Source organism: Pyxicephalus adspersus, chromosome 3, assembly GCF_032062135.1.
Source record: "Pyxicephalus adspersus chromosome 3, UCB_Pads_2.0, whole genome shotgun sequence".
Lineage (NCBI taxonomy): Eukaryota > Metazoa > Chordata > Amphibia > Anura > Pyxicephalidae > Pyxicephalus > Pyxicephalus adspersus.
Window position 1 is genome coordinate 71357683 of NC_092860.1, and position 17455 is coordinate 71375137.

The window sequence follows — 17455 nt, forward strand, 5'->3', positions numbered from 1 at the left end:
TTAGTCTGTCATTTGCAATCCCTATTTAATGTACAGCGCTGCGTAATATGTTGGCGCTATATAAATCCTGTTTAATAATAATAATAATAAAAATTTGTATTGGTTATGTTACTTCTATAGGTGTTGTTGATCTACTCTAGAAATCCAGAGATTGTATTTTATCTTTTTGGATTTTTGATTTACTATCAGCTTTTTAACACTGTTCTTTTCTTTACTGTCACTTTTTAAATAGTCACTCACAGAGATACTGTGTTTTGCATGTAACAAAAAAAAAAATGGCATGCATAGTACTATTTGTATTAAAAAAAATATGATATGGAAAACACTCCTGATAAAAGGAACACTGATTAAAAGTGTCTGTTTACCAATGCTAGAAATCTGACAAGCAAAATAGGAAGCCTAAATGAATGAAGAGCATTATGACTTAGTATTGCTGAATACTTAATATTCCCAGCTATGCTATTTTATGGAAAGAGTAAAATGGAAAGGTGGCAGTGTCTGTCTTTATGTGAGTGGTGGTCTGAAAGTCAATGTAAATGAAGATGTAATTGGAGTGTGTAATGATGCTGAGTTATTATGGTTAGCGTTGCATATGGGAATGCATGATGTATAGTTAAGTATTTGAGTCTGATATGGGCACCCATTGCTAAAGAAGAAGTGGGGAATCAGTTCCTTACACAGATAAAAAAGGCTACACAGACTGGGACGGTGATGGTGATGAGTGATTGGTGTAATGGCACTGTTGGTACAGAAAAAGGGGGGAAATAAATACATTTTTACTGCAAGACTATTTTGTAGTAGCGTTTATAGAAGCCCCAACTAAAAATAATACTGGATAATGCTGCACCTAATATTTTAAAACAAGGCTGAGCTTTTACCAAATGTATATATAAATTATATAGAATACCTGGGTAGTAGTGACCATAACAAAATTTCATTTAAACCAAGTTATAATAAGCAAGCAAAGAAAATAAAACCAAAAAAATTAACTTTTTTACATATTTATAAATTATTTAGAATGCAATTTATGTGTCTTCACATGAGACCAAACTACTATGTAATGAAATAACAGACCTGTATGAATGCATTAATTGGGCAGCAAAGTGTCAAATGACATTTAATATTGATAAATGTGATTGTGATAAATTATGCACTTGGGGGCTAACAATATGCATGCTGTATACAGTTTAGGAGGAATACATTTGGGGTATACAAAAATGGAGAAGAGTCTGTGGGTTCTGGTAGATCATAACAGCATGCAATGCCAAGCTGCAATATCTAAGCAAAGTACTTTCTTGTATTAAAAGAAGAATAGACTGTGGAGATGGTGACATAATCCTGCCCCTGTACAAAGCACTAGTCAGACCTTTTCTGGAATATGCAGTCTAGTTTTGATTTCCAGTTCTTGAAGAAGTATAATCTCCAAGTACAGAAGTGATTCTTCTGGCTTTGTATGGTCACTGGGAGCTGGGTGGTGCATAGGCAATGACTGACCTCACATGGTGATTGATATAACATTCAGTTGGCAATCCTCACCATCCCAGCCAAACTGTCAGTTACACCTTAGTATTTAGTCTGGCTCGGACCACATGCTCATGTGTTCTGGTCCTGTCCGGTTGTGGCTGTATTATTGCTTAATATTATTAGTTTAATCTCCACGCAGAGAAGAGATTCTTCACAGTAAGGTTTGTGAAAATGTGGAATAGACTCCCTCAGGAAGAAGTTCTTCTTCTTCCTTCTATAGATTGTTTTTTAGAAAAAAAAAGGATGCTAGAAGCAGAGAACAAGGGTAATTGGGTATTACCGTTTAAAAGGAATGACTGCAGAGCCAAGGAACATCTGTCTGCATTAAGAAATCAGGAAGGAAATTTTTTCTGTTTTATATTGTTTTTTGCCGCCTTCTGAATCAGCTGCATTTATGTTTCTTTCTGGAATATTCAGGTTTTCTATTATGTTTATTCATTACTCTAGTGGTTGGACTCGAAGGACTTGTGACTTTTACTCAACCTAAGTAACTATGTAAATATCTAATTATGCAAATAAGATATTTTTCAGAACTCCTGCAAATTTGGAAGAAGGCAAAAATATACCTGGGCAACTAATGACATTGAGTGATTTTGCCACACAGTAAGATATATCATTAAATTTTAAAGAGTGTTATAGCAATATATATTTATAATATATTTACTTTAAAGGGTTATATCAATATATATCCACAATCCAAAAATTCAATAACTAGCTGTTAAATTCAATCACTTTGAAAGGATAATTATAACCTAGTTGTATTAATTTTGCATGCAATAAAGCATTCAAGAGCTGAAGCACTCAAAGGTGGACAGTTTTCTTTCTAAACTAAAACATGTATTTCTTCCATAAACAAATCTCACCATAATATTGGAAAACACACTATTTGTCAACACTTATATTTGCATTATATATCTACATATTTAGATATAATTAAGTATTTTGTTTAATGTATCTTTTTTAGTGAACACACCCAATTTCTTCTGGCCTTTTTTACTATATATTTATTGCACTTATTAACTACATTTTGAATATTGTACAAAACTCATGTGTTCTTTTATACCTAATATGAGAATTGTATATTTAGGCACCTTACACAGCATGTAAGTGATTGGGCAGTTTTCCACTTTATATTTGTTTACTAGGCTTCAGGTTTTCTTGAGGAAGTGATCTTGCTAAATACTGTGGAAGATGTCATTCCACCACCTGACTCCCCCCCATCCATGTTTCTCAGCTTACCCAAGATAATTATATTTGTGTGTGTGTTGTTTAATTTAAACATCTCTAACTGTACAGCTAAATTACCTGGTCTTGGAAGTGTTTGGAAACAGGATATTCTTTCAGGTGTTTCACTTTATAAAACAAAACAAAAGACATATTTGTTTTATTTAACACCTGAATATGCTAGTAATGTAAAACATATTGTCAGTAATTATCTCTATGTACAATCATCTGGTGACTGACATGGGTGGTCAATAGATCTCCAGCAACCACTCCGCCTTCTGGTGTCTGATGTTGTGGGGTATGTGCTCCCCTTAGTCTTCAACAACACTATGTTAATTACCAATCTTAGCAGGGCATGTTCCAGCGAAGGGGATCTGGGTGCTCCTGATCTTTGCATCCTTGCTGATGCCTTGAGTCCTCCATCAGGTAGCAGTCTTTACCTTGTGTCTGCCTGCTATGTCTTGGAACTGGGATTTTGGTGATATAGGCATTGACTGATCTCACCTAAGGAATAATATACTATTCAGTTGGCAATCCTGCCATCTCAGCCACCTTAGTATTTAGTCAGTCTCAGACCAGATGCTCATGTGTTCTGTTCTTGTCCTGCGGTGTGGGTGTAATATTGCTTTTTTTTTACTTGCTAAAAAAAATCACTCACTTTATTGAAAGTTATTGCAAAAGGACAAGGCACACTCTTAGCATTTGGAGAAGTTTAATCTCCACGTAGAGAAGAGATTCTTCACAGTAAGGTCTGTAAAAATGTGGAATAGACTCCCTCAGGAAGTATTTTTAACACATTCTATAGATTGTTTAAAGAAATAACTGGATGCTAGAAGCAGAGAACATAACTGAGTATTAATGTTTAAAAGCAATGACTGCAGAGGCTGTTGATCCAGGGAACATCAGTCTGCCTTAAAGTGGGACTAAACAAAAAAAAAAAATTACATTTATCTTCATTCATCTACATTTACCTACTTTCATAAAGCCCCCGGTTCCTCCAGGACTGTCCTTTGTGGGATCCCATGGCATCCAACTTCGTCCTGGGGCAGGGCCAACTTTTTCAGTCTTCCTTCTTCTGGCTATGTCACCCAATCTTGCACTGCACAGGTGCAAGAGCAGGTGACATAGCCTTCTGTAAATGTGAAAAAAAAGAGTGCCGATTTTACTGCGCCTGGGTAAGATTAGAATTTGTTTCCTATTACCGGAGCAGCCAGAATTCTCCTGGGAATTCTCCAGGAGTCTCTGTCTTTAATGGGCAGTAATTAAAAAGTTTAACTTACAAAATAATGTCTACACTTTTATGAAAAAAAATTTTAGCTAAAAGGTCTGCTTTAAGGAATCGGAAAATATTTTTTTTCCCGTTTGTGTAAATTGAACCAGGTTTTATAACACTTCTTGCCTTCCACTAAATCAGCTGCATTTATGTTTCTATCTGGAATATTCAGGTTTTCTAGTATGTTTATTATTCCCCAGTGGTTTGCCTTGATGGACCTTTTCTCAACCTAACTATGTAACTATGTAATTATGCAAATACGATTTTTTTTATTGTTGACAGTCAATCAAAAAGAACTGTATAAATAGGTGTGTTAGGAAAAAGAATGGCATTAACTTGTTGTGTAACAAAGTCATAATTTAGTAATATAAATAGTTACATATTTAATAAGGGTAAACAAACTGTTCTTCATGTTTAATCACCCAAAACTCCTGCAAATTTGATTCAGAGGAAGGTAAAAAGATACCAGTGACATTGAGTGATTTTTCCACACAGTAATACATTTAATTTTCAAAGAGGGTTTTATATATAAAATACTTCTAAGGGTTATATCAATATATAAATATATCAACAATACAATAATGTCCTAATTAACTATTACCAGTAACTTGTAAAGGATAATGATATCAGGAAATGCAATTATCTTTTATTCCAATATTGTTTACAATTATTACATCATGCAATAAAGCATTCCAAAGCATAAGCACTCAAATGTATACAGTTCTCTTTCTAAGCTAAAAAAAATATTTTTTTCATAAGCAAATGTTACCATGTTGTTGGAAAACACTCTATTTGCCAACTATTTCTACATGATTTCAATAAAATTAAGGAAAATATTTAAATCATCTTTCAGACCTCCACTTTAAATGATTTTTAATTTATGTTCTTTTACTGTAAGCAATATTTTATTACACTTATTGACTAGGTTATGGTCTTTTGAATATCTTACAAAAGGCATATGTTATTTATACTTGATATGACCATTGCACTGTATGTTGTTTTATATCACCCACAAGAGTGATTTCTCCACGCATAGAAGATAAAACATTCAGTTGGCAAGGAGCAGCCAAGGGATTCCTGACATGGGTATCCCAGGAGTCTCTGCGCACTCATTCTGTCTTTAGGGGGTGGTATTAAAAAAATGTAACTTTTACCTTACAAAAAAATGTTATGAAAAGTAAAAATTTTGGTAAAAGGTCTGGAATCAGAAAATAATTCCCCCCCCCCCCACTGTTTGTGTAAATTGAACCAGGTTTTATAACAACAATTATTGCCTTCCACTTAATCAGCTGCCTTTATGTTTCTATCTGGAATATTCACGTTTTCCAGCATGTTTATTACTTCCCTAGTGGTTTACCTTGATGGACTTGTGACCTTGTCTCAACCTGACTAACTATGTAACTATGTAATTATGCAAATAGGATTTTGTTTTATTGTTGACAGTCAATTAAAAAGCAAATTTAAAACTGTATAAAATAGGTGTGTTAGGAAAAAGAATGGCATTAACTTGTTGTGTAATGAAGTAATATTGTTTGAAGTTGGTATTAGGCAGGCCATTAGATAAATCATTTTCAGTTATACGTAGTTGATAGTCTAAATGGTTACATATTTATTAAGGTTGAAAAAACTGTACTTTAAGTTTATTCTCTCACAACTCCTGCAAATTTGATTCAGGAAAAGGTAAAAATATACCTGGGCAACCAATGACATTGAATGGTTTTGCTGTACAGTAAGATATATCATTGCTTTTACAACAAGAAGGTTGTATCAATATATATCCACAATCCAAAAAATTATTAATTAGCATTTAATATTAACTTTTGAAAGATAATGATAACCTAGTTGCAGGAAATGTAACTATTTTTCTATTCCATTATTTCTTTTTACCATTAATACTGAATGCAATAAAGCATTCCATAGCTGAAGCACTCAAATGTGTACAGTTTTCTTCCTAAACTAAAAACATTTATTTCTTACATAAACAAATGTTACCATATTATTGGAAAACACACTATTTGTCAACTCTGTGTATCACTTTATTGCCTTTAATGCCTTGAGTCCTCTAGCAAGTAGCATCCCACAGACCCGTGCTACATAATCCTTACATGTCTCTCCTACACTATTGTGTGTACAATATCTATGAACGATCGTGTCGTTAACTCTATGTGCAGGATCGGTGCTATACGATCGGTCGTATATATCGTGCATGAACGTTCGTCGTTCGTTTTCCAACGATAATAATTGGAAGTGTGTACGTAGCTTTAGGCTGTGCACAGCTGAAAGGGATTTCAGGAGCTGATTAATGCTTCTGTGCTTCCATTAGCTGATTGGTCTGATTAGCCTCTCTGCTCCTAGTGATCCATGCCTGTTGTAGCATTTACCTGGGCTAATCTGTGCTGGAGAGTTTCCAGTGTTATTTACTGTTGCTGACCATTGCATGTTCCTGACCCATCAATTAAATGGAGCCTGGACTGACCTCTGCTTGTGACCCTACTTGACTCTGTAACTCTGCTTGTGGCTACTCCCCTGTACCTCATTTAGTGGACTGATCTCCTGTTAATGACCTTGGCTTTGTACCTTGGATTTGTCTTGTAGTTCTTGTACTTCTTGATCAGTGGGCCCCTGGTCTGCTGCCAGCCCATCCCCAGACGCCACCCTTTATGCAATAAGTCCTGGGGGCAACTGTGTGCTGGGAGACTTACCCAGTGTGCTGAGTGGGGGCTTGATAAAAGTGAAGACTGCGGTGTTAGATAGGGGTCTGGCATCTGGTGAGTACTGGTGCTGACCAGGGCCTTAGTTTCACAGGGATGAGAAGCTGCTTTTTCAAGAGAAACAAGGGCAACAGTTCCTCTACAAATAAAGCACTAGAACACCTTTGTGAAGAAAAAAAACGTTTATCAAAAATCTAGCTTTCAAAATTTCAATTACAAAATCAAAATTGTCAACTTTCCCCATACATAAATCAATTTATAAGCTGATTTTAAATTTCTGTAATTATATTATTTCAATTCTTTGTGTTATTGTAAGTAGTGATCAGTCTTGGTGATTGGATGTTGTCTTTACTTGATTTCTTGAAAAATATAATTTATTTCTATCTTGCGTTTTTGCATTCTATTAAGCATTTGCTAAAACTTTATTACCATATATCCTTAAGCCTTAGTCTATCCAGTAAATCTTGTGCATCTCTCTCAAAAGTTTGGTCATCATAGCAAATCCATCTTTATCTCAAGTATTGGCAATTTGGTATAATGTGTATTAATGAAAGGGGATGGGCGCTTGTCGCATGTATCATTGTGTTACTTGTGGTTGCTTTTCTATATTAAGATTTTGTTAACCCATCCTGTCAGACTCCAATTTCTACATCAACAAATATACTTTTTTTGATCATTATTCAAAAATTTTTGATCATAATTGATCAACATTTTTTTTATCATAATTAATTTAAAAACCTTATCAGTAGATCCCTACTGCCTGTCCTAACCATGAACATGTCTTCGATATACCTGTTCCACAACAAAATGTGGCTGTAGTTTTCTCTCACTCACCTACATATAGATTAGCAAACGTCCATGCACATTATGTACCCATCCGAACTGAAAAAAGATGTTATGATTTAAAATAAAATCAAATAATGAAAGAATAAATTAATAATATCTTTTCCAAATAGTTAATTGCTATGTCAAAAATTATTTGATTGCAGCTAGTCCTTTTTTACATACGGGCTCAATGAGTACAATGCCTCTATATTGATAGCCACCAAACACATTTGTACCCTCTAAGATTGTCAACAGTTGCATGGTATCCTTTAGATATGATAGGAGACTCATATTTATAGTAATATAGTGTGTATTAGAGATTGTAGTTGTCCATAAAATCTGCGGTGTAAGTGAAAAAGGGAATTGAATTTTGTATGTGATATTAGAAGGATTTGACAAACTTAATATTGCCCTGAAAAATACTTGGGCACTGTTTACATTTTATAGAGCTAAATTACCTGGTCTTTGAAGTGTTTGGGATCATCATCAAAAATTCAGGTGTTTCACTGTTGAAAAAAAAAAAAAATAGCACCAACATATTACGCAGTGCTTCACAAAGCCCATAGTCATGTCACTAGCTGTTCCTCAAATGGGCTCACAATCTAATGCTCCACCATAGTTATATGTCATTACCACAGTCCAGGGTCAATTATTGGAGGGCAGACAATTAACCTAACTGAATGTTTTTGGAATGTGAGAGGAAACCGAAGTACCCAGAGGAATCCCACGCAAACATGGGGAGAACATGCAAACTCCATGCAGATAGTGCCCTGGTTGAGATTCAAACCTGGGACCTAGCGCTGCAAAGGCCAGAGTGATAACCTCTGAGCTGCCCCTAGAACATTAGATTCCCCTTTTTATGAGGAAGTAAGTAAACAGGTAGACAGTGGAATATCAGTTGATATAGTGTACTTGGACTTTGCTAAAGCATTTGACACTGTACCCCACAGACGGGTAATAAGCAAGTTAGGGTCAATAGGTTTAGAAAAGTCAATCTGTAAATGGATAGAGAACTGGCTTAAAGACCGCATCCAGAGAGTTGTAATTAATGATTCATACTCTGAATGGTGTAAGGTTATTAGTGGTGTACCCCAGGGTTCTGTGTTGGGACTTTTACTGTTTAACATATTCATAAATGATTTAGAGTTTGGGATTAAAAGTACCATTTCTGTGTTTGCACATGACACCAAACTATGTAATGGATCTAAGTCCATACAGGATGTCCATAATCTACAAGCAGACCTGGATGTACTGTTTGATTGGGCAGCCAAGTGGCAAATGGCATTTATTATAAATAAATATAAAGTTATGCAATTGGGAGCTAACAACATGCATGCTTCATACTGTCTAGGGGGAATCAGAAATGGAAAAGGATCTGGGGGTTCTGGTAGATCATAAACTTAATAACAGCATGCAATGCCAAGCTGCAATATCTAAAGCTAGCAAAGTACTTTCTAGTATTAAAAGAAGAATAGACTGCAGAGATGGAAACATAATCCTGCCCCTGTACAAAGCATTGGTCAGACCACATCTGGAATATGCAGTCCAGTTTTGGGCACCAGTTCACAAAAAGGACTTTGTGGAATTGGAGAGAGTGTAGAGAAGGGCAACTAAATTAATAAAAGGAATGGAGGAGCTCCGCTATGAGGAGAGATTAGCTGAACTGAATCTATTCTCCCTTAAGAAGAGACATTTAAGGGGGGCATATGATCACTCTGTATAAATATATAAAGGGTCCATATAGAGAACTCTCTTCCCAATTGTTTCCCCACTTTGAGATCATTACAAAGAACAAGAGGGCACTCTTTGCGTCTTTGCGTACTAATACTGTATTAGGTTAGGTGGAAGGGAATATGTATGGGCTGTTTAATGTAAAGGCAAAATGTAAAGGGTTCAATGAACTTGCTGCATTCAAAAAATGAGGGGGATGTCTTCATTATGTAGTTAACATGCACGTGGTTTAGTTTTTGGTTTATTTCCGCTTTAATAAAATTAGAAAATTTAGTAATGAAAATGACTGCCTCACCCCCACACACAGCACAAATGCTCCTATCCCCCAGCATCACCACTTACACCTAACCCACACAGCAAAGCTGACAGCTCCCCATTTGCTTCACATCATCCCTGTCAAGCTTGGGGAGACAGGGCCACTAGGGGGCACTACGGCTTGCACAGAGGTGGTGTGAGCCCTGAGAAGGGCCAAGGCACAGAGTCTAAGCAGTAACCAGGTCTTCTCTAGAGCCTCTGATCGTGAGGATGTTGCACTGCTGGTTACTGCCAGGTTGCGGTGCTTTGGCACACCAAGGTGGGCAATATGAAACATGGTAGGCAGCAAGCAGGAGAGGTAGGGTCACACGCCAGGGGTCAATTATCCAGGAGACAGACACCAGTGGCACAGAGGCCACTGCGGACGCAGGGAACACAGGAGACACTGGAAGCAACATGAGGCACAGGTGACACAGGACAATCCACAGGCAGACAGGAACTGGAACAGCACAGGGATGTTGGCTGGGAACCAACAGACTGGAAAACGAGGGGTTAACACAGGAGCTGGACAGAGGGAACATTGAACTAGCCAACAGGTGCACAAATGCTGAGTGCTGTGTCTGAGCTAGCTAAATAGCAAGGGATGGTAAGGAGGCTATTTCCTGATTTGCCGGCAAAGCTGATAAAACAACCAGAACTGCCTGCATGCGCAGGAGAAAGGCATCTGTGCTTTAATGGGGAAAAGGTAAGTGTGACAATCCCCTCTGGCATTATTAATAATATCATATATTTTTATCTTGCCATCCATAGTCATATGACCTTAATAGCTCTCGGAGGAGCCCACAATATAAAATTCTGACCACAGTCATAGTATTTGTTGGATGTGGGTGCATAGAGTAACTTACACCCCCTCACTTCCCCATAGATAGCTTATCCTAAGTAACTGATTCCATCAACAATCATTTCTGTACCCTGTTAATCTAAAAATATTAGTAATGAATACTATTCCCAAATATTAATTTCCCTGCAATCTTTTTGTGCTTTCTTATCCTCCCCCCCCCCCCCCCCCCATTCTGCCACCCAATTTCCCCTCCCCCTCTTTCACAGGTACTGGAGCTCTGTTTTCCTATTATCTCTTCTACCCCCCATTTTGCCACTATGTCATCATTCCCCTCTCCCGTCATAATTTTGGCAACTGCAGTAGTGAATAAAGATAGCACTATCCAAGCTATGAAATGTGTGATTCACATGTGAATATAAAAAATATAATAACAAGTAACACAGCTTACACGTGATTAAATGATGCGATGCGTTTCTCATAAAAAAAAATAGTGTTACGCCTTCTGTAATTATTAGCTAACATACAATAAATGTTTCCATGAAACAAATAGCTCTTTTATTTTATATTAGAATTATTTATACTGTATGTTATAAAGTTGTTGATTAGTTGCCTGTAGCAGAATCACCTGTGTAATGCACAAAGTAATGTGTGGTAACATGCATATACATGACTAGAGGGAGCTCAGATTTTCACCAGCCTTCTTCCTGGATCACCTCAGGACATTAGCAGCCACTACGCCTCCATCCCCCTTTTAAACTCCCACCTCAAAAATACCACCATACCATGGGTTTAAATATCCGCATGGCCCCTCTATTATTAACTACAATTTACATCATACTTATACAAATAACTTCTTAACAAAGGTACAAAACATTTTTAAAATATAACTCTATAACATACTGACATACAATCATAATACCACTCACAATGCAATTTCCATAACCACATAACCGTAACAGTCATATACTTTAATAAAAACTCCCCACTGGTTGAAGGTCCTCGAAAGCTCCTTTAAGGCTTCATAATATATCTTTTGTGGGTCTGCCACCACCCTGAAAATGAATGCTCCCAGCCGCAACACACTGCCACAAAGTTTTTTGCAAGCCCATTACCCAAACATAATTATGTTTTGCATAGAATTTTGAGACTCCATACTTCTGATGGGTGCTTTACCACCAAAACCAACGTGGTATTCCAACCTTGACATCCAGAGGTCCTGGTGTGCCTCCTTTCCACCTCTGCAGCTGCATTCCCTGGTAACACCGCCAGAGGATCACAGGACTCAGCACCCTCTGCATCTGGAGCCTGGAGGGCACCTACTGCCACCACATGCCTGCAACAAGCCCTCTCCATGGAATGGGGGCCACCTGGAAATTCTGATCTGAAGAATGGGCCAGCAAGAAACTAAAGAGCTCCAGGGGGCACACGCTCCAAGGCCGCAGCTCACCAGGTCCAGGATCTGGGGGAAAGGCAGCAACCTGCTCCCTATGCAAGATTCCATACCACACACTTTCCCCTGTGGCTTCCAAAATGGCTTACTCTTTCCTCCCAGCTTTCTCCTCCTGTCCCAATTATCCCCTTAGACCAACCTCTTCCTGCCCTCCATAATTTACCCTTCTTATGCTCTGTTCCTGAGCCCCCCATCATGCTCGCTTTTCCCTTAGCGTCCTCCTGTGACTGTTCAGGGCTCACTTACACAGTTACTCACTTACAGTAGCCATTTAGTGTGGAGGCAGTGCTGTCACTGCAATCACCCTGGGTAAAAATCTAGTGTGTGCACAGCTGTCCTCAAATGTCATTTCCTGATCCATCCTAGCAAATCAATGAATGACCAAGCGAAGAACAGAGGAGGATAACACAACAGGGTACAATTTGCTTATCCTCCTCCATCTCCTTTCCATAGAACAGAACAGCTCTGTTTGTATACCACTTGTTCATTCTAGTGCCACTGGAAACGATTAGGAAAGATTGTTTACAGCTACGTGTGTGGGCATAGCTCTAGTTAATGGGTGGACTTGCTCCTTCAACTTTTGTTCTCGGCACCTCAGATCTGTCAAAAGGAACTAGTAGTGATATCAGAAAGAAAGCCAGGTCTATGGAGACAAGTGGGGTTATTACTATATTGTAATTCTCTTCAGGGCTGCTCCAGGACCTGGTGAGGTCCTGTGTATAAACTAAGTTTCTCAAAATCTTGCTTGGATGTAATAAACAGATGGGACTAGATCAGCTCTTGAGTTGGTAGTTATCTTACTGGTAATGCTGTTTTATTCACCAGGACTCAGAAAATTTTAAGTCACTTATTCTCTAATAGTCACCAACCTTTTTGACAGCAGGGTGCTGTAACATAGAATAAAATTTTGCCACAGCTGGCAAATACATAGTTAATTAGTTTTAATGAATACCTGCCGACCCCCAACTCACCGGGCATTGACTAGCACCGGTTAGTTGGCTGGGGTTGAGGACCTAAACCATACGGAAAACGTCTAGTTTCTAGACCAATCGACCTGACTTTAGTCATCTAGACTGCCTAATCCACCTCTCTATATTTATTCCCCTAAATCCCAATTGAAGCCTCATATTTCTTTTTCTTTTATTGGCAACCATGTAAATAAACAAAATTATGACAGTGATACAGAAAATGACCACAAAAATTAGAATTTTTAATATGACATTATGACAGTTGCAAAGAACAACACTCTTAGCTGATTACAGATTCACTATTAGTCTTTATTAAAAAGAAGGCATTGTGGTATGGAATTCAATCAGCACCTGACAGGTTGGGAGCAAGAATTTTTAGTATAAAGTAAGGGTATTTATAGGGGGATTAGGGTAAGCCCTATCCAGTTGCAGGGGCACAGAATCAGAAGGTAATTGTGATGATCAAAGCAGATTTTCGCTGTGATATTTTCAGATAGGCTTCGGAAAGAAGCCTCAGGTATTTTTTTTCTTGTTATGGAAACTTACCTTCACATGAATGTTTTGTTCACTATTTACCATTTTTTTAACTGCAGATATTCTTTTTCACTAAAAGTGTTTCAAACTGCAGTTATTGCTTCACCTAGTGTGATTGTTATATTCATGTATATAAAAATGCCCCTTTCTGTATGTTCTTTGTAAAAGCTTGCTGTGTCATCAGTCCACGTTTTACCATTGACAATTCTCCTTTTCCCCTACCGACCTGAAAAGCTGTGTGATTTCGAACACTATGCATTGGACCAAGGAAGACCCAGTGTGAAAGTTCACCAGTCTGATTCCAACACTTTCAGCTTTTACTGTACATACAATGTAATGTGTGAATGTTTCAGGGATTGCCAAATTACCTGCTTTATAAATAGACCTCATAGTTTTTTGTCTTTTTTTGTCATGCTGACATTAATTTTAACAACCCAGGAAGTATTGAGAAATTATTAATAAGGATTCAGAGAAAAAAAAAATACACCCAAGCCTCACCCAACTATATTTCACTACCTGACTGATAAAAAAATGTGAGCAGCACAGGAAATGATAGTAAATCTTTTTAGTGGAGACCTTTGCACTCTATCCTAAACTGAAACAAAAAAAAAGTATTCCTGAGAAAAAAAAAGTTTTGCTAGACCTGCTTTGATGATAATCAATTTTTTAAAAACAGTCACCGTATTTCTTTCTAGGTACACTTGATAAGCCTCTAGAGAGAATTTTTTTACATTTCTAAAAAAGACAAATCCACAAGTGTATAGAGGAACCTCCCTGAAAAGGTACCACATTTTAAATGAACTAATTCTTCTTCCCAAACTGCACTAAAAAAATGCCATTTCTTCCTGGGGGAGCAATTGGGAATGATCACTAGTACTAGTGCTAGCTCTTTAATGGGGATCTTAGAATCTGGTGGATTAGTGGCACGGGGAAAAATGCTTAGGCTGACTGGAACTAGAATTCATCATCAGCATCATCACCCAGGGCTTGACTGCAAAGTAATCTCGATATAAAATTCTCCAGTTTGTAGATTAATATTTATTCAGTTTGCAAATAGATCTACCTGGGGCAGGAAGAACCACTTGACTGCCATATTTTACAAACAGACAAATCACAAATCCTAGGAATGATGAGACAAGTGTTACAAGAAAAACTATTATACTACATATTATTATTATATTACATATATTATTATAGTACAATATAGATATTAAAGTACCTGCCCCTGCTAAGGGTCCTTCTTCCTTAAGTGTTAGGGGTCATGAACATCCTTTTGGCACAATCTGATCTTCAGACAATCCTTTTATGTAGGATGGGGAAACAATGAGTTTTAATTGTTTCCTAATTCAGACAGATATTTTTGCAACAAATTTTGCACAACCCCTGTTTGGAGAGTGGATTGCTACCCAGGAATTTAGCCACAAAGCTCTTACTATTGACTGCCCATAGCATCACCCTGGCCACCGCTCTGACTATATCAACAGATACTCTGCCAAAAGACAGTGGACAGTTTGATGTTTCTGGTGGAGAATAAAACCTCAGTAATTTACTCCCTCTTTCTAAAAGGGATACAGCTTAGCAAAAGAGTTACTTTTTCTCTCTGTTCTATTCCACTCCTCTGTTTTTTTGTCACAGATTTCTTCCCTTAAAGAACTTTCTTTTCTTTGAGGAATATTTGACCTCTTTTCCCCATGTCAAGGCCTGTTTAATGGCCCTTGATATCTGTCTGAATTAGGAAACAATTAAAACTCATTGTTTCCCCATCCTACATAAAAGGATTGTCTGAAGATCAGATTGTGCCAAAAGGATGTTCATGACCCCTAACACTTAAGGAAGAAGGACCCTTAGCAGGGGCAGGTACTTTAATATCTATATTGTACTATAATAATATATGTAATATAATAATAATATGTAGTATAATAGTTTTTCTTGTAACACTTGTCTCATCATTCCTAGGATTTGTGATTTGTCTGTTTGTTTATCTCTTGTGGCGTCTCTGAAGCTATTTTCACATGTCTTGTTTGTTGGGACTAGGATCAAAAAGATAAAACAAAAAAGGGTATTTTAATGTCTTCAGTGACATAAAAACATGCCATGGCAAAAATGGGTGCACCACCTACCTTGGCTAGGCTGGTCTTTATTGGGGTGTTGCTCAGAGTTATTCATACTGTGCAATTAAGTGGTAATATTAAAACCTCAATATGTCTCAAGGTAAAAAATAGTATTTAATTTAAAGTACCTGAAGGCATGCACCAAGTAGTAGTTTGAAAAGCACCTAAAACGCAACACATTTACTTGAGAAAAAACTGAAAAATGAGAAACATACATAGCCTAAACAGCAGTCACTAGCTGACTAGTTATCGATCACACGCAGGAAACCCAGTAGAATAGCAGAGGACACAGATAATCCGATGAGGTAGGCATCTGCAGGTGAGGATAAGAGGATGAAAAAGAAGGAACACCAGTTGCAGGGTTTGTCTTTAACCTATTGAGTTACAATCCTGAGAGTAGGAGAATTAACCCATTTGTATGCTGACATGGAGCTGTTAGGAAATGTGTGTTCCTGGCCTCTCCTCAGTAAGCATATAGGGTATGAAAGATAATGAGGCTGACATGGTAACAAATAAAGAACATTTATTTTATTATTTTTTTTAAATATTTTACAGTTATTTTTATCTGATTTATGTTAACAGCATGGAGAATCGAAATTCAACAGAGCAAAACTGATGAATGTTGGCTTTTCAGAGGCAATAAAGGAATATGATTATAACTGCTTCATCTTCAGTGATGTTGACATCATTCCAATGGATCAGAGGAATTTGTACAGGTGCTCTACAAACCCAAAACATATGGCAAATTCTTTGGACAAGTTTAATTTCAGGTAATTACTTGTCTTTTTATGCGATACATGCAAGCAAATGACGCACCCCCAATAAATGATTGATTAAACAAACTAGTGATTTCTTTACAGCTACATATTTTATAGATGTTATAGGAGAATGGTATAGATTTTAAACCTAATCTTTGCTCAAATATTTGTACTGGAAAACTTTGGATTCCCATTTAAACAGCACACACATAACTAAAATATCAAGGTGTATTGATGTACTGTGAAAAAACTGACATTACAAGTTGATATTTTGCTCCTGTAGGCATTTTGCATTCCTGCCCATCAGTCTCTAAAATTGAATGAGTTACATTTTGACCAGTTTTTATTGACCAATTAGAAGGCTGGTGATGGAAAAATTGTGTTTTAAAAAATGTGTGCATGGGTTTTATTATGTGTGATAGAGATGCTTTATGAGTTTGACATCTTCTAAGATAAATGATCAAGTATGTTCCTATTTATAAAAAAAGATGCTATTGCCTAAACAAGCTAGGTACATCATTCCTCTTGTTCTTGTTCAAGCTGCCAAAGATAATTTCCTATAACTAGTTATCTCATTCATAAATATTGAGACACTGATAAATCAAATGACCCAGATCACCCCGGACACTTTGCACAGGTCTGGATATTATGAGCCTGATTCATCAAGCCAAATCGGAAGTTCGACCGCGTGTGTATTCACTATCCAGAATCAGAGCCCTAAAATCAATTCATCAACCAAATCCAAAGCACTGGCGTACTCGCGCGGAAGTCATCAACTAAAGTGATCTCTCTGATAGATACGCGCAGCCCCGGCAGTTTCACACTGGCGAGCTTGCATTAAAGTTACTGTTCCCCTAAAAAAAACATTATTTTTATTGGCACACATATTACCCTTAGCCCTAAAAAAATGTTTGTGCTGTTTAAATGTTTAAAACATCTATATGAGCTAAGAAATAGGCATACTTTAAAATTACTTATTATTTTCCAGTTAGGCAAGAGTTAACAGAGTGCAGCTCCTCTACATAGGCGCCTATATAAACCCTGATCAGAGGAGCTGCCTGGGGGTAAATATTGTGACTTTCCACAGGCTGAACCTCAGCTTTGCCACCGGACGGGATTTCCCCACAAAAGTCACAAGCACACACATGTTCTTGTTTGCTTCTATAGATATGTGTGTGTATATATATATATATATATATATATATATATATACTTTAATAATTATATATATATATTTAAAATTGTAATTA

General features: G+C 37.1%; 1 protein-coding gene across 1 annotated transcript in view; it reads left to right on the plus strand.

Annotated features, from left to right (window-relative positions):
• Positions 1 to 17455, plus strand: part of LOC140327411 (beta-1,4-galactosyltransferase 1-like) — a 43862-nt gene that overhangs the window by 15849 nt on the left and 10558 nt on the right. The window contains exon 4 of the mRNA XM_072406796.1: positions 16030 to 16217. Within this exon, the coding sequence (XP_072262897.1) occupies positions 16030 to 16217 (188 nt within the window). The remainder of the gene's footprint in view (positions 1 to 16029; positions 16218 to 17455) is intronic.